Source organism: Athene cunicularia (assembly GCF_003259725.1).
Source record: "Athene cunicularia isolate RWA chromosome Z unlocalized genomic scaffold, athCun1 chrZ_part1, whole genome shotgun sequence".
NCBI lineage: Eukaryota > Metazoa > Chordata > Aves > Strigiformes > Strigidae > Athene > Athene cunicularia.
In genome coordinates, this window is record NW_020799142.1 from 2,129,405 (window position 1) to 2,151,398 (window position 21,994).

The 21,994-nt window shown below is 35.7% G+C and overlaps 1 protein-coding gene across 2 annotated transcripts in view; it reads left to right on the plus strand.

Annotated features, from left to right (window-relative positions):
* Positions 1-21,994, plus strand: part of FER (FER tyrosine kinase) — a 184,143-nt gene that overhangs the window by 125,987 nt on the left and 36,162 nt on the right. For both annotated transcript variants that reach the window (XM_026865513.1, XM_026865514.1), the window contains exon 16: positions 4,296-4,419. In XM_026865513.1, the coding sequence (XP_026721314.1) occupies positions 4,296-4,419 (124 nt within the window). The remainder of the gene's footprint in view (positions 1-4,295; positions 4,420-21,994) is intronic.

Sequence of the window (21,994 nt, forward strand, 5' to 3'; positions counted from 1 at the left end):
TATATATATATATATATATATATATATATATATATATATATATAAAAAATATATATATATATATAAATATATATATATATATTCTGTCATCCCATTAAAAGGACATAGCACATATAATGTAACTTTCTCATCTTCATCTTATTATAGTGTAGTTATTTTGTGCTAGCGAGTCATTTCCATTGTGGTCTCATTACAGGTATTTTGCTAGAGTCATCTGCACAACAGTCCTCATACAGGCAACATCTGCTCTGTGTTTACTTGTTTGTTGTTGCTAATCATGTCCTTGACTCTTAATGTACACCATCCTTGCATCTCTTGGTTTTTTTCTTCATCTTTTATTTTCACATACATGCATTTCCATTCATACGTCATTATTACCATTGGTAGTATTACTATGGGAAAACTTTTCATGAATATAGCAACTTTTTTTGCTTTCCTAATCAGGAAAAACAAAGTTTTAACTGGATTTTGCAATAGTACTCTGTAGGCAGTTAAAAAACTTACGATTTATTTACAGTTTTTGTGATTACGTATGTAAAATAGAAAGAAGTGAAAGCACTGCATTGCACACAAATGATCCATTAGTTGAAGTGAAGGCACACTATTTTAAGGAAAATGAGGGCTTCAGCATTTCTAAACCTGTACATTTTCAGGAGTTTGTCAAATAGCTTCTTACTTTCTTAAAAAACTGTCTTCTAGAATTGCTACAGATGAATGTTTGCTATTTTAAATTCATAGATGTAAGAAGCAGTGTTTGGGTTTGTTTTGTTGATAAACATATATGGGACTAAAATACTGGGCAGTAAAGAAATTCTAAATTTCTTTACATTAGTCAAAAGACTGACCATATGAATCTTCCAGGTGCAGATAAAGGTCATTTTAATAATATTATAATAGCTTATAAAGCAATTAGGAATATTGAATCATGGAGCTCCTCTATGTTAGGTGACCTTTATGTTGTATGCCCAGAAGCTTGCTGCATCTGTATGATTAATGTGTGTATAAATGTAAGAACTAAGCATACTCTTAAAAAAACCTGCTACTTAACAAGGCTGTGTAATAAAGGAAATTATCCCACTTTATTAATACTGATATGTAAATAATATATATAATTCCATATATTTCTTAATAATTGCTATTGTTACAACATTAATATTTGTATAATTATTATTTTTAACATTATTTAAATGGTATGATACTATATAGCTATATAAATAATATATGTCTATATATCTAAGTATCAATAAGTGGGAGATTTCCCACCGTAATTTCAAAATTATATTTTAATTATGTTCAGTGTCAATACTGTTTATCAGAATAATGAGTGTCTAGAACAAGCAGATAGGTACCATTTTGGGCACCAGCTCAGGACAATAGTGGTGTACTTATAGTTGATTGTAAATGCCATTTAATAAATTAAATTAAATATTTTGTAAACTGATTTAAGATATTTCATTGCTGATTCTTGTGGTTTGATTTCTTCTCATAGATCACAACTAATTATTTTCCTCTTGCAATACTTTAACTTACTTTTGTGTGCACCATTAAGTGTACTGTTACATTGCCATAAAATCCTACTACTGAACATACAGCATAAGGTTAATAATGCCTTATAAGTAGAGCCAACAGTAGGAGATGCTGATATGTGGTATTTTCAGTCTCTTAAAATTTCTGCATATAATGAGAAACAGTTCACATTCACAGTGAAATACGTGAAGGGCTGTTTTCAGGAATCCAATTATAGCAAGCTGCTCTCATGGATCTTCTGCTTATGTGCTACATTTTGTCATCTACTTAGTAAAATAATTCTATTGTATTAGGCAGACACTCCAGTACTGTTATTTGTCCTCCTGTAAACCCAAAACAGGCAGTTTATTTCTGCTTGGTAATAATACTATAACAGTTTAAATATTTCTGTATTACTTAGAGTGGTTGGAGCAAACCTCATTTCCTGGTAGTGTTGTATGCCATTAACTGGAAAAACAGGTAGTCATGTAAAGCACAGTGGAAATTCCACATATAAGAGAAAGCATTACTTACTCTTATGTAGGCATCTAGTTTTGTTTCAGTTGTTTCCTAGTCTAACTGGTCTGTTTATTTCATTTTTATCAACAGTTATTTTTCTGGAGATAATGCTCTGACACTAAGTGCTGCAAATAGTGAATTACGGCTTTTTATATATTAAACTTGTTTTAAGAAGCACATAAAGAGATCACTTAAGGATAATAGCAGTTCTATGCTGAAGGGTTTGTAGTGAAATCCTCTTAACTCAACTTTGAAGGTATTCATGTGAATGCTTTCCTGTGAAGATGAATAGCTGGTACATTGGCCACAGTAGATGGTAAAACTCAGAATTTACTAGTAAGAGTAATTCTCTTAGTTAAAGGACAGACACTTAAGCCTACACTGGTATCACGAGGATGAGGATAATCAGATTTAACATAAAATTATATATCCTGCACAGAATTAGATGTATATCACTTTGCTCTTTTGTTTTGTCTGCAACTAAGTGCATTCAAATCAATATTGAACAGAGTATTTAAAATATATTTTTGTCATCTCTGTGCAAAGACAGATAAAAGAGATCAGAACTGCTAGCAAAAACATAGTAGTTTGCTGATTTTTTCACTACAGAGACTGAGACAGACTAAGATAATTATATTAAAACTGTGTTTTGATGATAGACGTAAAATACACTGTATACAGCTTGAGGTGTGCTCTGCTGGTTTTGCTGAAAACACTGTAAGTTCATACAGTACATTCCAAACAGTGAAAATTAGCAAGTTCTAAATAAGTTCCTGATGGTATTGATTACACTGGGAAGTTACAGGCTTGTGCTCTGCAAGTTTGACGTATTCTGATGTAAGGAACTGAGAGCTTTCAATCCTGTTCAGAAATGAACTGTTGAAAATTAGCATCTTAATCTGATTGCCTGAACATATTAGAAACAAATTTATATCATGTATTATTTCTAAATTTTTTAATGTATATGGTTATTTTTTTTTTTTATTTTGATACCTTGTTATCTTTAGTAACTTGTTATTTGAGAACTGATTTTTTTACTTTTGATTGTGGAGAGCAGTAACTCATCTGTACAAAGAATTTATATGAATTGAATATGAATTTAGACTCACACTGATAATGTTATAACACATTATAAAGAGACGTTTCTTACTTAGGACTTGTTCCTTCATTTTTAGTATGGCTGTGTGAGAAGGAATCCTTTTTTTTCAGTATGTCAAACTGAGTTTATCTGTCATTTCAGTTCTTTCTGCAGTAAGTTAGAAATTCTCAATCTTCAGTATTGGAACATTGGTTGATTGAGAGTAGGATTTTTTTAGGGTGGTCTTCTGTGTTTTTTTCTGTAAGCTTCCTTGATTTACTGTTTTCATTCAAGTAATGCTGCAATTTGTCAAGACTGGAAGACATTCACATTTGTAAAGACATATGATCATACTTACTAATTAAAAGATTATTCTGATGTGCAGAGCAGTGAGTTCTCAGTATATAAACAAAATAATTTTCATGAGCATGTATGTTTTAGAGGGAGTAATTGCTTAAAAGTTATTGTTAACTGTCTGCTGTAACCAGAATAACACATATGTCGATGGAGTGTCTTTCTCCTAAATCAGTTTTTCAGAAACTTTTTTTGCAAACACAAATTGCATTTTGGAAATCCTTCGTGCTGACCCCTTCCTCTCCCCAGACAAGAGGACAACAGTTTGTTTTTTTTCCACAGCAGAAGACTCTGAAGTAACAGTAATAGTTGTTTGCGTTCAGTTGTCAGTGTCAAATATGGAGTTAACATTGCCCAAGAAATAAAACACTCTGTTGCCCCTCCAAAACACATCAATGCAGAATTTGAGAAACACCAATGTAAATGATCAATCAAAAATTAATTACCCTCATGTAACTAATAGAACTTAACCTATTTATTCACAATTTTTATAAACTTTTACAGCAACTACTCTGTGATTAGACAAGTATCTTTATCATAAATTATCAATTGGTTTGTCAATATTTTTCATGTAAGTCTGTGTTTAAAGTACACTGGTGAAGATTTTGGGTATAAAAAAACCATGCTGTGCAGTTTTCATTTTTAAGCACCTGTATTTATGGGAAGTTAGGGAAACTGCACTTTGAAAGGTGAGTTCCTTCCTTTTTCTTAGGCTAACCTGAAACTGATTGGTTGAGGGGAACAGCAAATAGCTGCATTTGTGTGATCTCACACCCCTAAGGAGAGATAAGTGTGAATATCCTATCTATCGTGTCTCACTGTCTCTTTGTTTTTCTAGGAGGTGATTTCCTGTCCTTTTTAAGAAAAAAGAAGGATGAGCTAAAAACCAAACAATTGGTAAAATTTTCATTAGATGCTGCTTCTGGTATGGCATATCTTGAATCTAAAAATTGTATACATAGGTAAGGAAGATTTTTTTTCCTCACTATTGTAATTCTGATCATTGGAAATGTTAGCTGTTTAAGTGTATATGGTGCTTATTAACAATAGGAATAATCTCTACAATTTAAAAAAAAAGTTTACACTTTTTGTAAAAGGAGGTCATTATTGCTTGTCTAATTCAAAACGTCCATTCATTTGGGTAAAAATAAGTGCTACGTTATTTAATCTATATAGTTTTTTGCTATTAATAGAAGTTCATAATGATTTTTCACCATAATTATTTTCATTATAAGGAGCACAGTTCATACAGTGACAATGAATCATAACAAAAAACAATCTTCGGCTTATATTGTGTCTGAAATTTACAGATACTTGCCTGACCAATGAAGAAGTTATGTTTCAGTAACTTAAGTGTGTAACTTTAAGTGTGTTTCAGAAAAATCCACTGGTTTCTCGGGTAATAACTGGAGAAAAACTAGAGTTCTTTATATTAAAATATTAATTGCCTGGACTGCTTTCTCTAAAATATAGAAGATATGCTAAGATATAAAATATAGAGTGTTATGCTCTTGGGGTACCTTATTTCTGTTCCTGCCTTTCCTTTTTGTTGTTTCTTCTCTAGTTTAACTCTGCCATGGCACTGCTTATACTCGGTTTCTATCAAAGGGAATGTACTTAATTTCCACCTATTTTTCTCTCAGAATATGACAGTGTATACCCTGCCACAGTGATATGGCTGAACTATGAGACATAAACATGACAATAATCCACTTTACAGAAAAATTAAGAACAAGTTTTAATTTGTAACACTGATGACTTCGGCTTCTCATTGTAGAACATTTGTAGGTGAACTGTGTGCCACTTCACTTACATAATGAACCCATTTCATATTTAGCACCACTATACTATATATATTTAGCACCATTATACGTGCCTACTATATTTATGAGTTAATTCTTCTAAATCTGATAGTTAAATGCCATGAAAATTTCTGAAGGACAAGAAACAAGTTTAGTGATTTTTGCAGTAATGATGGAGGCACTTCTGGGGGGAGATTTTTTTGAGTTGCTAATGCAGGTTAATTGACAAATGCTTACTTGAGGAAAGTAGCCTATGAAGTTTTGAAATGTGTTTTACCAAAGGCTAAACTGCATTTTAGTAGAATTAGCATACATAAAGTTTTTCTGTTTCCTGTTTGAGAAGTTTGAGCATTTATCCAGTATTTCCAGGCACCCTGGGAGATGGGCTGAGATAGATTTTGTCTAGAAACCCTGTCTGCCCCAGAAGCATAGAGCATGTTGTTTGCTGGATACTTTGACCCTGTTGCACACTAGTGGGTTAAACGCTCTTGGTGCTGTGCTGCAAATACACTGAACAAGAGAATGACAGGCTAGCAGGGAAAAGTCAAACTGTCTAGTGCTTTGTAAGCAAGCTCTTAGGTGTTCAGGACTCAGAACCCCACTGGAGTTTCAGCCCCTCCTTATCTGAGCACTGAAAGTGCGGCTGTGTTATTGCATGGTCTGTACAAGGAATTTGGAAGCCCTTGTTTTCTCCTTTTTAGATCAGGTAAGGTAGGTTAATCATACATAAATCTAATGTTGAGAGCGTGTAGATTAGAATGGAACACTTTAATTCATAGTAGGAAGATATAGTACTATCTAAAAACTACAGTAATTTTTTGAAAGAACAATAAACTTACTCTTTTTTCTCAGAAACTTTGTGAACTGAAAGTCATTCTTAGGTAGAAAAGAGGTAAGAAAATTCACTAGAGAGAAAGTAACAAAATTATTTTTATTTTGTTTAAAAGTTCATGGGCTTTGATTAGTATTACTTTAGAATGATCAGTAATTATATGATTAGAAGTAGTTTCTATTATCTAGATTGCACCAAACCAAAATTCTTTTGCTTCATGCTATTGTTCTGCAGTATTTTATTTCTTGTGTTAAATGTTTTTTCAGAATCCTTACATTTTTTAGTAGTTTAGTACCATGTATGTTTGACTTGCTATTAATGTGAAACTAAAATTTACTCAGCAGTTTTATTAAAATTATTTTTAATGCTATTTTTCATTTGTAGCTGTACTAACTATACTTAGCCTTTATATTTTAAAATTCTACCTAAATCTGTATTGGCTTTCTGAAATTGCTATTTGATTTAGCCTTTCAAGAGTGGGGCCAGTGCAGCAGATAATCTGTTTTTACATATACATTAAGAACATTTATTTTTTAAAATAATTGAATGTGAACCTCATGAGGTTCAACAAGGCCAAATGCAAGGTCCTGCACCTGTGTCAGAGCAACACCCAGTATCAATCAATACAGACAAGGGGATGGATAGATTGAGAGCAGCCCTGTGGAGGACTTGGGGATCATGGTGTATGAAAAATTAAACATGAGCTGGCAACACGCACTCACAGCCCAGAAAGCCAGCTGTATCCTGGGCTGCATCAAGAGAAATGTGGCCAGCAGATTAAGGGAGGTGACTCTCCCCCTCAACTCTGCTCTCATGAGACCTCACCTGGAGTACTGTGTCCAGCTCTGGGGTCCCCAACATAAGATGAACATGAACCCATTGGAGTGGGTCCAGAGGAGGGCCACAAAGATGATCAGAGAGATAGAACACCTCTGCTATGAAGAAAGGGTGAGAGAGCTGGGGTTGTTCAGCCTGGAGAAGAGAAGGCTCTGAGGAGATCTTATTGCAGCTTTTCAGTATTTAAAGAGTAATTACGAGAAAGATGGAGAGAGACTTTTTTGCCAGGCCTATAGTGACAGAACAAGGGAAAATTATTTTAAACTGAATTAGTGTAGGTTTAGATTGAATACAAGAAAAAAATCTTTTACAATGAGGGTGGTGAGACCCTGGAGCAGTTTGCCCAAAGAAGTTGTGAATGCCCCATCATTGGAAGTGTTTAAGGTCAAGTTAGTTGGGGCTTTGAGCAAACTGATCTATTTGGAGATGTCCCTGCTTGTTGCAGGAGGGTTGGAATAGATGATCTTTAAAGGTCCCTTCTAACCCTAACCATTCTGTGATTACACAAATTTGAAGATGCATTATTGGGAGAGAGCTATGATAAAAGTTAGAATCTTAAAAGTGATCAGTCAATAGACCTTCCCAATGTCAGTTTTTCACAAGTTACCAGCAGTAGTCTTCAACTGTGCATCTGCCAAATGTAGCATAAAGTTGGCACTCAATTCAAATTACTTATTTTCAATATATGCACTATGTGTGAAAAGATATGGACTAACTGCATTCAAGGTAAATTCCTTAGTCAAGTTTTCCTTTCAGTGAATGTTCTACAAGTCTCCCATATTCTGAATGAAAGAAGATGTGTTGTTTGGCAAGATGATCATGTTCTATGATCCAGTTCTTCTATTTTTAGTCATACTACTACTGCTTCTTTTTGACTTATTTTTCTAGCCATCACAAAAGTGACTGGTTTAGCTTCATGCTATGAAATCCTGGATCTGTGGATGTTAATTCAAGATTGCTATTGTTTTCATTAGATAGGTACCGTTTATATAAATTATAAACAATATAAATTACTAGGAAAACACTTGCTTCCCTGTTACTAATCTAGTTTACCTAATCTACTCTGCTCCTAGAACTTTTTTTCCTCATTAGTCTGGTAACTACTAATGAAAAGAACTTTGGAAAGAGGTGCCAGAAGTCTTTCATAATCATGAATACAATTCTTAAATACTATACTGGATACTTAAGTTAGTCTTTCCTTTCCTGTGAATCTTCCATGTCTTCCTGGGGCAATAGTTCAGCTACCACAAAAAGGATGAAAAGTGATCCTTTTCAGTTTAGCAGAGATGCTGTTCAGCTTAGTGTGTCAGTAGTGATTCAAGACTTCTGGGAGAAGGAGAATGATAGTTTAGCTCCAAAACTGAGCAGGTCTCCTTCCTAAGGAGAGGGAAGAACCTGCCTGCTCGATTTCTCTCCCCAAATCCAGTGGAAGACAGGAGCTAAATACTTGTCTGTGCCTGCTTTTGACTGGCTCCAAACAAGTCAGTGCTCAGTGGAATGGCTGCTTTGATTCTGTTCCGAAGTAGCTTGTTCTCCTTGGCACAATGTGTTTTTCTCCTGCATTTCCTCCTGCTCAGCTGCAATACGTATTGTAGTTTCTGTAATTTTCTGAGCTGGTGATGACTTACGAAGAAAGACAACTTTTCAATTGAATAAGTATGCCTTTCTATAAACTAGACAGCCTCTTCAATGTTTATTGTGCAGGCATTAATTTGCCATCATTAATTAGCTTTTCATGATCCATTCAGAACTGCATGTATAAAATTAAGTGATGATGCAAGATTCCATTTCTATAGGTTTTATTCTTAGAAAATACTTAATCATTTATTACTGAATAAAAAAAAATTTGTATTATTGTGTAAATAATAGTAGTTGATCATGCTTCAATGAATAAGTCTTTCAGAGAATTATTGTCAGTAGTAGTTGAAAAACCACATAAATATAATAAATGATCATCATTTCAAGCCTTATTTTTATAAGATAATGTCTCTGCTTTATATAAAATGATGTTTCAAAGCATGTTTTTTACTATATGAAAAATAAAAATGTTTCCATTCTATTGAAAGTTAAAATTGTCACCAAAATTGGGAGTAAGCCTCTTAACACCAATGTAGCATTAAGAAGCAGGCATTTCTTTAGTCAGTGCTGAGTGCATGGGAGATCATTCCTCCTAACATGCACACACTAAAACAAAAGACAGGAATATTCATACATTTTTAAAGAAGTCTCCACTTTTTCACCTGTTACATATACATAATGTTGGCTTTGCAAAACTACACTAATCATGAGTGGGGGTCTCGGATGGTCATCAGTGGTCATTTGGGAAGTGAGTCCTCTATTCCTTTTTCCCTTTTATGGTCCTGAGTCTTCTGAGGACAACTTATTCTCCTTGGATGTTTCCCAACTTCATTATCCACCCAAGCTGTTATTTCTTACCAGCCTTGTTGGAGCAGTTCTGCCAGGATGTATCTTTTCTCAAGGTTACGGTATCTTCTCTGTACGCTTTAACCACTCACTGGCCTTGTTAAATACAAAGTTAAATATTGTTTGATAAAAGAATTTCTCAACAAAACCACAAGTGGAAACTTTGAAGAACTGTTACTTTCTGTAAGCCACTTTATGTAGGTATGTTGTTAGTGTTAAAAAAAAAAAAAAAAAAAAGCCACCAAATTTATTGTCATATCTGTAGAATAAATTTTAGCAAAACTTTGAATTTAATTGGCACATTACAGTACTGTGTATTGAGCTTTTATTTCTTAATATGCATGTGCTTTATGCAACCTTCCATGTTGCCTCTTAACTAGTAAGCTTTTTTCCACTAAGACCAGTATTTCCATTGACTTTATTAGATTATAGAGATACTCTGCAGTTACAGCATTGTGGATTTTACACAAGTTATTGACTTTTCATTTGGTCTATTGGACGTAAGAGGTACTAATGGAAGAGCCATTACAAATGCTCAGCTTTTATTTGGGCAGATGATACAGATTTCAAGTATACAGGAAGATTGCTGAAGCCCTTCTCCCAGCTCTTTTGTGGCTAACTGAGGATCTGTCTGCTAACTCTCTCCAAAAAACATAAGTTCAAAGAGCAGGTCTTGGGAGTTGTAGTTTTTGCTAAACAAATTAAAGAAGTGTTGACTGTTGGCAAAACAGTGATGCTGCTCCCCTTGCAGTCTGCTTGGCACTCTGCTTCTAATGCAAGAAGGGAATGCTGCACTTGGGTTAAGGCTGCAGTGTTTGCTGATGCTCTGCTAGTGCAGTTCCAAGGCACTTGGAATCTTAAGCCCATCTCCGCGCTCCAAGGGTGCTATGCTCTTGAGGTAGTTAGTCTACGCAAGATCCTTTCTTCAGCAGCATCTATTAAAACTGCATTCCAGACCATAACATTTATCAATACAAATATGTCCATGCTTACAAATGCTCCAGGAAATTATTTTTCATTGTTTTCATGCTACTGTGTTTCTTCAAAAGATGGTATTTCCAGCCCTAAAGTAACTCATACAGTGGTCTTCAACTGCTGACATCTAGGAGGAGAGACAGGTGAACACTGCCATGTTTCACTCTGCTTGCCATATAGGAATAGAGTATTATATGTCAAGTTTCAGCTTTTAAAAATAATTTTCAAGGGTTTACAAGGGTTTTTTTTCCTGCAGTTTACAGTTGTCTCCACTGTCACATTGGTAAATATGGTTCGATCCCAGAGAAATGCACTTACAGTTACAGTTGAATCAGTTCTGATTTTGTACTTCTGGTTCTCTGAAATCTTATTTGAGCAACACGATTATTTTTTTCTTGAATGAGTTTGTGTGATTCTGATCTGAAAGTTATAAGGAAAAAGCAGGGGAAACAAGTATCCAAACCTATTAAGTTAAATATATGAATATTGTATACTTTAAACTCATTGTAATATATTAGAGAGATTATTGAATTCTAAGTATGCTGTAATAAAAGTGAAAGTGAAGTGTGATGAAGAACTGCTTCTGGATAAAATGTGAGCATCCTTCTAATCCATTATCTAAGCTATTGAATTCTGGCTTGGCTGAATAACAAAAGATTTTAAAAGGGAGAGGAATACAATTTTTCCTTGAAGACTCTATGTATTTGTTGTAGAGGTTGATACTGCTACACCTTATGCACTTTATTTGATGTTCACCTCAGCCTCTATTAAAAGCAATTTAGCCATCTCAGGTTTAGCTTTGCCACAGCTGCAGAAGACTTGCAATTAGAGTAAAAGATGCATGGATTTGGATGGTCAGAGTATGATATAAGAAATGTATGAATACATTTTTTTTTTACTGTAAATGTCTACATATCATGTTATCTCAATGAGACCATGCTATCTTTCATATATACCTGAATTATGCTCACTGCCGTCTTGTTACCAGAGGAGTCAGTCAAAGTATGTAGGAAATACATATATGAATTGTAGCTTTTTGCTGTTATTTTGTTACATAAATAAGCAGTAGACTACACCTATGATTATACTAATTTAATGATTGGCACATTAATGGTGGAACTGAAAACTCTGGTGTCTTTATTTTAAGCATAGCACATTATTCATCTGCTATTAGAACAGATTTTGTTTGCCACTGAGAATCTCAATCACCAATTATCTCTACCATTTGCTATTCTTTTAAAATATTAAATTATAAGGCATCTCCTAAAACAGCTGCAAAACAAAGTTGTTTAACAGTGGCTGTTCTGAGGCTAATAATAATCAGTAGTACAGAGAGGACAGTTTAGTATAGGATGTTAGGTTCTGTTCTTTCTCAATTTGGAAGGGCAAATTAAAGTTTCTTCATATGAAACAGATAAGGGGAAAATATTTTTTTCTTTCCATGGTTGAATTTTCTTACGGTAAAGCAGTTACAACATTTCGTTTTATTTAACTGAAATTTCCTTTAGCTTTCATCTTATAATCTAATATTTTATATCTTATATGTAATTCTATAGCTTATGTCTATTCATCTTATATCTAATTGCTGTAAGAGAAGCCAGCACCAGAGAAGACCACCCTGGCTGAACAGGGAGCTTTGGCTGCAACTCAGGGAGAAAATGACAGTCTGCAGCCTTTGAAAAAATTACTAGCCAGACAGTGATTACAAAGATGCTGTGAGGCTATGCAGGGTGGAAATCAGGAGGGCTAAAGTCCAGCTGGAAATTAATTTGGCTTCAGCAATCAAGAACAAGAAAAGTTTCTATAAGTATGTCAGTAGCAAAAGAAAGACCAGGGAGAATCTCCATCCCCTGCTAGATGCAGGAGGAAACATGGTAACAAGTGATGAGGAGAAGGCTGAGGTGCTTAATGCCTTCTGTGCCTCAGGCTTTAACAGCAAGACTAGTTGCACTGAGGGAATCCAGCCTCCTCAGCCAGAAGACAGAGACTGGAAGAACGACCACCCCACAATCTAGGAGACAGTCAGTGACCTGCTGCATCACACAGACACACACAAGTCTATGGGACCGGATGGGATACACCCAAGGGTGCTGAAGGAGCTGGCTGGGGTGCTCGCCAATCCACTTTCCATCATTTACCAGCAGTCCTGGCTGACTGGGGAGGTCCTGACAGATTGGAAATTGGCCAGTGTGACGCCCATATATAAGAAGCGTTGGAAGGATGATCCAGGAAATTACAGGTCTGACAGCTTGACTTTGGTGCCTGGGCAGCTGATGGAGCAGCTCATCCTGAGTACCATCACACAACACATGCTGGACAACCAGATGCTCAGGCCCAGTCAGCATGGGTTTATGAAAGGCAGGTCCTGCTTGACAAACCTGATCTCCTTCTGTGACAGGGTGACCTGCTTATTGGATGAGGGAAAGGCTGTGGATGTTGTCTACCTTGACTTTAGCAAGGCCTTTGACACCATTTCCCACAACATTCTCCTGGAAAAACTGGCTGCTCGAGGATTAGATGGGCACACGCTTTGCTGGATAAAAAACTGTCTGAATGACCGGGCCCAGAGAGTTGTGGTGAACGGAGTTAAATCCAGTTGGCGGCTGGTCACAACTGGTGTCCTCCAGGGCTCGGTGTTGGGGCCACTCCTGTTTAACATCTTTATTGATGATCTAGACGAGGGGATCGAGTGCACCCTCAGTCAGTTTGCAGATGACGCCAAGTTGGGTGGGGGTGTTGATCTGCTTGAGGGTAGGGAGGCTCTGCAGAGAGACCTGGACAGGCTGGAGCCATGGGCTGAGGCCAACTGGAGGACTTTCCATAAGGCCAAATGCCAGGGGCTGCCCTTGGGCCACAACAACCCCCAGCAGTGCTACAGGCTTGGGGAGGAGTGGCTGGAGAGCTGCCAGTCAGAGAGGGACCTGGGGGTGTTGATTGACAGCCGGTGGCTGAACAGGAGCCAGCAGTGTGCCCAGGTGGCCAAGAAGGCCAATGGCATCCTGGCTTGTGTCAGCAATAGCGTGGCCAGCAAGGACAGGGAAGGGATCTGACCCCTGTACTCGGCACTGCTGAGGCCGCCCCTCGATTCCTGTGTTCAGTTTTGGGCCCCTCACTACAAAAAGGACATTGAATGACTCGAGCGTGTCCAGAGAAGGGCAACGAAGCTGGTGCAGGGTCTGGAGCACAGGTCGTATGGGGAGCGGCTGAGGGAACTGGGGGTGTTTAGTGTGGAGAAGAGGAGGCTGAGGGGAGACCTCATCACCCTTTACAGCTCCCTGAAAGGAGGGTGCAGAGAGCTGGGGATGAGTCTCTTGAACCAAGTAACAAGCGATAGGACAAGAGGGAATGGCCTTGAATTGTGCCAAGGAAGGTTTAGCCTGGATATTAGGAAGCATTTCTTTCCAGAAGGGATTGTTAGGTGTTGGAATGTGCTGCCCAGGGAGTGGTGGAGTCCCCATCCCTGGAGGTGTTTAAGAGTTAGGCTGACATAGCGCTGCAGGATATGGTGTAGTTGGGAACTGTCAATGTTAGGTCAATTGTTGGACTGGATGATCTTCAAGGTCTTTTCCAACCTAGATGATTCTGTGGTTGTGTGTAATCAACACACAGTTAGTGTATTAGCTGAATGATTTTCAGGGTAATCTGGTATGATCTGCCAGAGTTCTTCATATTAATGTTTTGAAGTGTCTGTTAAAAGTTTCCATGAGGTTGACATTTTCATTTAATTATAACTTTCCCTAGTGCTTCCTATTCAGCTTGTGCTTGGAAATCATCCTTTATGTGTTCCCTGTAAAATGGGGAAAATATCCAGTTATTTCTGACATCTGAGATTTCAGTAAGTCACTTTTACTAAGATGATAATTTAAAATGTCCTGTAGAGTTAAACTAAAGATAGTAATACATAGATTGTTTGGCATGTTATTACAAAATTATTTTGTAGACCCAGTTATTTTAAAAACTGCAATGCTCATATCGATAATAAACTACTGTAATAAAAATATATACAGTGATAAGATTAATCAGTAACCAGTAAGTTTCACCATCTTCATCAGGAAGCTGAAAATCTCTTTTTTCACAATAGCTAGGTTCCATTTTTGCTATCTGTTTTTGTACATCTTGTCATAATTAGCAGTTAGAGGTTAGATTTACCCTTAGAAGGTAGCTTCTTCATTCTCATCAACTGACTCTCTGTATTGTATTCTTAAGGAACTGTGAGTGTTACATGTATTTATGTTTAACTTATATGTGACCTGAGACCTTAACTTAACACTTTCAGATTTTGTGCTTCGGAAAGAAACTCATTTAGCAGCTTTGGTGAATGAAATCCTTTGAATGGGGATGAGAACAGAACAAAGTTTCTATTCAGACTGCCCCTGCCAGCCCATCCCAACTGATGTCTTGTCCTGTCCTGCCCAAGATTTCCTTAGATTTCAGGGCTGCCATGGCCACTAGAGTTTCTTGGTCTCTCTGCTCAGTCTTTTCATTAAAGAAAGCATAATACATTGTTTGCCATGTGGAAAGTGGAAATGACACACTGGATTTATATTGAATGGAAGTTATATACTGCTTAACTAGGAACATCCTTTTGTCTCTTTCTGAACTGGTCTGTGTTGAAATGAATTACTTTCCAGAGGTAGTATCTGTATCTGAAAACATCTATTTTCTACCCTACCAAAACCTATTCTTACTATTTTGAAAGTTCATGGTACTAACTCAGGTTTTGTTATTGGGGTGGGGCAGCAGGTCACAGCTTGGGTTTTCTATTCAGTGCATTCATGGGCATACTGCCAGACCAAAATTTACCTAATGTATTCAATTAATAATATAAGTATTAGCATTGTATCCAAGTTCATTTGTAAATTAAATATTTTGCAGTATTAGCTAATTTTAAGTAATTACATCCATATAATCCACTTTCTTGTTCTAATTAAATGGTCAGCTTTCTTCAATCAAGGACCTCCATCCCTGAATTATGTCTAAAAATCACTGAGATACAAGATCTATAATCAGATTATTTGGGGGGAGGATTAGTTTACAGATGAGAGATGATGATAACTCTCAAGGCAATTGCCCAGTCATTTGTGGGAAGGAACGAAGCTGGCTGTGGAGCTAGGCACACAGAATGGGAAGATGATTTGACATCATGAAATGAGAAATCCTTGCTAAGGAGCGTACTTTGTATACCAATTCCAGAAGGCAGGAAATGTGCCATTTTTAGGAGAATATTTTGTAAGAAAATGAGCCTGAACCCACTTTTTAAAGTTCCCTTCTGATCATCCAGGGCTTTCCATTTCCATTGTCCCTACCTTCCAGGTTTTACTGCATAATTGGCTAAGACGTGAATGAGAAAAAAATTGCAAAAGGAAAATTTGTTAGGAAGGAAATATTATTTATTCTTGTTACAGAATAGGTAAAGCACAACTGTTTTGCTAGCTAGCTGATATTTCTGCTCTTACATGTTTGAGTGAGTAATAATTAATCTGTTCCCAGAAACCTTAGATAATGGACTGTCTTACCGCCATGCTGAACTCATGGTTTGGTCCTAATAGTCATCAGAGGGCCCAGAAGGACAACACAGAGTATGTGTTCAGACTAGTGTGAGATACTGTAGTAAAGTATTTTATAAGATACATATAGTTACATGATCTGTTGTTTTAGAAATGTATCTATCTTATTCTTATGAGACAGCTGTTATGTGTAAAAACAAAGTTCTTGCATTACAAAACTCAGAGGTTTATAGACAGAAAAGTTAAATGTCAAAAGGTAATTATAGAAAGGATATTTATTGTAAGAAGAAAAATTTAAAGAAATTGTTAGGTTATAAACAATTCATAACACATTTTAAGAGGAGGTTTAGATTTTTTTTCTTGTTACAGAAGATGCATATTATGAAAAATATTTTTTTTGCCTTTGTGGAGTTGAGTCAGTGTATCTTTTTCTCATGAGATATCCTTGATACAAAAAATACCCTCTTAAAAATAAATTGCTAGAAATAAAGTAAATGGGATTGAAAGAAATGTAAGCAAATTTTCTTAAGACTCCCTCATTTTATTTAATAAGCTATAGCATTTTGAGTGTAATGGTATGCTGTTAAGATTGGTTTTATTTAACTGCAATACCACTTTCCTGTGGATAAATATTAGGAATTTACAACTATTATTCAGAAAAAATAAATTATTATTTGATTTTTAGAAATTAGAATATATATTTATAATCATATTATCTAGAATAATAAATCTCCTCACTGCATGAGAGTGACAGGCTCTCCCTAATTAAGAAGAGTAAAAATTGACAGTACGGGATTTTAAAACTATAGTAAAAATAACATACAGCTAGTATTTGTGAAACTGCTGTTTTCTCAGATGATCCTAAGATCATATAGCTTTCCTCCATAAATAAATATTATTCTCTCTACTCTCATAGTCCTATAGCAATGAGAGTTTACTGGATGAAATGTAATTACTTTCTACTGTAAATGTAAACAGTTTAGTGATACCTACTGTTTAGAGAAATAACAAGCTTTAAGTTCATAGTCTGTGAATTTCTCTCTTGTGTTATACAAGGTCAATAAAAGCATGTACTCTGAAACTATTGTCAGAGGATACACCTATATACTCTATGCAGAAGCAAGTACAAAAAATGCAGCCTAATGTTGAACAATGTAAACATTTACGTAGTCTATCAGGAGTAGCTCCATTACCCACTTTCTTGAAGTAATTATCTATTCCTTAAACAGTGGTTTTTAAATGGATTTAAAAGTGAAGTTTGGAGAACATCATAGCTTTAATAATAATAAGCAGGAGGAAATGGTAAGGTGTGAATGTGAAAGTGTCTGAAGAGATATCAAGGGAAATCATTATTCAACCAAGGGTCCTAACCTCCTACTGAAATTCAATAGTAAATGTAAAGCTGCAACCTCTTTAGCCAGTTGAACTTTTATTCAATCAGCTAGAAGTAAATTAATTTCCTGTTACCTCTTGTTATTTAAAATAAAATAGTGATTTGCTTGCCATCTCTGAAGAATTTTACTATTCAATTGTAGTGAAAAATGAACTGATCCCACAGAGCAAAGTCTAAGTGGAGGAGACATTGCAAAACCAGTGTTGTGTGTTTACCTAAGTGCATGAAATAAAGCTTGCCATGCTGGAAGTGATAGAAAAGTTGTCACTGAAGTCAACTGGAAAAGAAGTAAGACCTTAGATGATAATGACTGATTTTGCTGTACCTCAATACATGCTATTTAACAAGTTGCAGTCATTGTTATGAAGCTACAATAGTAATTCTTCTCCATTTACTGTATTTTGGAGTTCCAAGTTTCACATTAAATCTGCTCGGAATGTTAAGACACTCCCTTGTCAGATACCATCAGATACCAAATACTTGACAGCCAGGAGATGCAAACCATGGTTGTGGCCACCTGTAGCACTGGTGGTGTTTCCACAGAATCTTTGAGATATGTTTTTGATAATGTGTACCAAATAGAAAGAAGGACTGCAGGATTTCATTTTTGCAGTGGGTAAAAAAGGTGTTGGTGGTAGATGCTAGGATAAGACAAAAGCAGAAGAAGATGGATTAGGAAGGAGAGGAAGAATGCAGTCAACTAAATTGTCAGTTACCTCAGAAATGAGGTACAGGATTCTCCTTTGAGCACAGATCATTAACCAGAGAGTAAGCATGTATGGCAGTGTTTATTTAGTAAAGCCAAAGCATGCTTTCATGTACATGGTTTTCTTTAGGGGACAAAATTTTTTCCTATTTCATTTCTTATATTAGAAAATTCTAAATAGTGTTTCTAGGAAAGGAAGTACATGTTGCACTAAGATATAATGTATTGGTCCAATATTTTATTGGCTTCCTGATACTGATACTTTCTGATACTTCCTGATTCCAAGGTGGAATGTACCCCAGTTGTCTCAGACAGGAAACTACTTTCATTTTAATAAAAAAGTATTAGGCTGCATGTCAGTAGTAATGAATAGTGAATTCCCAAATTGCTTTCCTAAGGAAAATAAACTTAATTCCCTTTTCTACTTTTTATCCAGACATACATATATGTTTATATATGCACAGGAAGTTACACCTGTTTTGTGGATTTGACAAAATGTTTATCCACTGTTTTGTTCAGAGAGTACTAGTGATGTAAGGTATATACCTTACTGTAATGTAGTTCTTCCCAGTTCCTCAGGAGGTTTTTTAGATGGGCCTCCAAGATTTACATTGCTGTAGTTCTATTATTGAATATTACATTCAGTATAGGTGTGTGGCTGTGTACATAGTGAAAAACAGATGAAGAATGTAAAATGAATTTTAGTGTGCTTTCATGAAAGAAGTTAGTTTTAAAGTTTTTGCAACCGAAAAACATAATTTTAGAAATTTACTACTTCTACATAATCATAGATGGTGTATAGTTCTAGGTATCAAATAATGAAGGATATGCTTTTTTTCCAGCTTATTGTTGATCTTTTTTTGAGAATCAAAACATTTTCTTAATAAAGCTGAGAGAAACTTAGGTGAATTTATGTGTGTTCAGCTCAGTTCAAAGGTAAATTCAGTTCCAATAGGTACTGCTCACAAAAAGATTCTGAACAAATTTAATGCATCTTAAAGGAATCACAGTTGCTGAGATTGAATAAAGTAAAATGTTACAATAAGCTAAGTGCGTGTTATGTTTTCTCACTTCTTGTCATTGCTCTGTAGTTCTCAGCATCTTTCTATCATGTCTGTCAGAATTATAGTGCAGGGATATGCTTTTATGAAACATTTTTATATCATTGTGAGTACTGACTGAAATAGGGACTTACTCTTTGTCAAAGGCTATTTCAGAATCCTTTATGCAAGGCAGTAGTCAATGAAGAAAGCTTTATCACCCTGTTAACTGATTTGGAAGATTGAGGGAGATCATCCAGGTACATGGAGCTGTAAGACTGTCGAATCAATGTTACAGTATTTTGTTGTTCACAGATTCAAGCTGAGTCACTCAAGCCTAACAGAAGAAGTTCCTGGCAAAGATGGATGTGAGATACTTCATCAAGTCTCATGGGTTCTGGGAAATAAATATAAAGCAGTGAAGTAAGGGCCAAGTCCCAGTTTTAAAAAACTATATGTAGGAATTAGGATGGCAGAATAAGTAAAAATACTTGATTAGAAAGGCTTCCTGCTTTTGGAGTAATTCCTGGGCAGAATTTTGGAGGTCAGTATGATAAGCTTACAAATGCTTAAACAACAAGTATTTAACTTTCCTGGTATGAATATTGCTTCTTAATAGTTTGATGGTTATAAACATCTTCATTCCCGTTCATTAACAAATTAATTGATGGTCCTGCCTGTTTGGTATCATAGACTTTCTTCCAGGAAGCCACGCTTTCTTGTAGTTATTGCTTGTGTAGACCATCCTCTCTTTCACATGGTTATCTGGACTAGTTTCTTATCCTCCTTGCAAGGACATGGATGGAATTGTGAAGTCCCACTCCCTTTTCATACTGCAAATAATCCTTATGGAAGCTAGCATAACTGCTTAGATAAAAAGCTAGTCATAGATAGGAGTTCAATATCTCTCTAGCCTGAAATGATCCGGGATTATCATGTTCTTGAATGGAAATTTTGAGTATCATAGCAAAATTTAGATTACAGAATCTCCCATGCTGCTGTTGTCTTATTTTAGCTGAACTCAAGTGTGAAATAATATTACCATGGTTACATATGTATTTTAATTTCAAAGGGTTTGTTTAACTTCTGTATATATCATTACTCTTCTATACCACAGCTGGACTTCAACTAGTAAATTGAAGCTAGTTGTTTATAAATTTATAAGTAACTAATCATCTTCCCTACCACAAGAGAGCATTGTAACCTTCAGAGAGAGTCAGGCAGACAGAACTCTTAGAGACTGTAAAAGTTCTGGAAGATATTTCTATGTCAAATAGAAAGGCATATTTTGTCCTTAAATGGGCAGTTGTTGCTTTTTTTAACTGTTAAGTAACTATTAAATTGAAGTGCTTCAGCTTCCTTTTGGGGAATATTTTAACACAACTGATAAAGTGCTTGGTAATCTCTTAGATTTGACAGTGAAATAGTATTTTTCTATGGTAGTTTTAACCTGTTCTTTAAAACTATACAGTTTACCTTTACTCGTGTTTTGAGTCCCTTGCAGTAGATGTTGTCTAAACCTGGAGCTGGAAGGTAGGACAGCCATCAGATGCAATGACATAACTCAAAAATGCTATGAGGAGGACCAGAACTTCTGTGAACAATAATGGCAGGGGCTCTAATATGCCACTTGTGCTGCTGACATCATCATGGAATAGGGGAAAGGATAAAATGGTGCTCCCTAAAGAAGCCTGCAGTTGACAAAGCCAGAATTTGTAGGACAGTTTTGCTGCATGCCCTGTAGGACCATGACTAGCATGTGAAACCAGACTACATCTAATCCCAAGTAAACTGCTGTAACTGCATGCAACGGAAATCTGAGGAGTCTCATAACCAGCTACTTCAGTCTGTTCATCTGTTTCTCTAGCACCAAATTATTCACTAACATAGAGGTGACTGTTGGACACAGTTCAAATCTCCATAGACTACGTTACTAACTGCAGCTACTGCCTTAATATTTAAAAAACATCTTGAAATATTGTTCAAGTATTTCGCCCAAGATTCTGGCCTATATACAAAACTTTTGTTTCACTGTTGAATCATCTGCTTCTTTTATATTCTGATACGTATATTCAAGACAAATTCATTTCGTATCTAGTACACTGTATCAGTTGTATCCATTTTGTAGAGGTACTTAAGGAAGTGCAATAGTTATCCACATACTACAAATAGGTAGAGAAAGTAAAAAATACTCCAGTCTGCAAATACACTGAACAGAACACTTGCATGCAGGTCAGGACACAGATATTAGAAAGTGGTGAATAAAGTAGTAACTCAGAAAAAAGCAAAAGAACAGATAAAAATGATGAACAAAGACATGTGAATAATAAAAATCCAAAGCATAAAAAGTGCTTGATTTAAATTATCCAATAAGGTAACAAATTGCATTGTAAATAGAAGTAAGAAAGGTACAATATTATTGGTTGACCTAATAAAAATATTTTGAAACAGAAGCTGAAGATTCTGTCACTTGGAGTTTGTATTTGTGTATATGTGGGGTGTGGGGTGTGTATAAAGTAAACATGAGCCAAGTTAGGGAAAACTAGCATTTAAATTTGGAGAATGTGTTTCTCTTCTTAGGATGCTAGTTGCCATAGTTGCTTTGGTTGCAGCTGGCAAACACTATGTGCTTCTAAAGGAAGCTGATATTTTTATTCTTTATGGAAAAAGGGAATTTACTTTGACTTGTCACCAAGGCTCACTTTTCTATGTATCACTTCCCTGTGTTTATTCATATGCAGAGCAGTTTTGCAGAATTTTTCTCGACACTATATTTACTTTTAGAAAAACTAAAGAAAGTTGTAAAAAAGTAGTGTCAAATGTTTGGACAAGCTCAGCTTAAATACAGTGGTTGAAATCCTAATTCCGTTAGGTTAGATAACTTTAGTAGAACCAGGATTTCACACTGTGGCTCATGTTTACAGGAAATAATTAAGTAACAGGCATTGACTTTTTAACTGTACAGAAAGTACTTTGTTGTTGTTGTTGTTTGTATGTAGGAAGATTTGTCTCACAATGCCA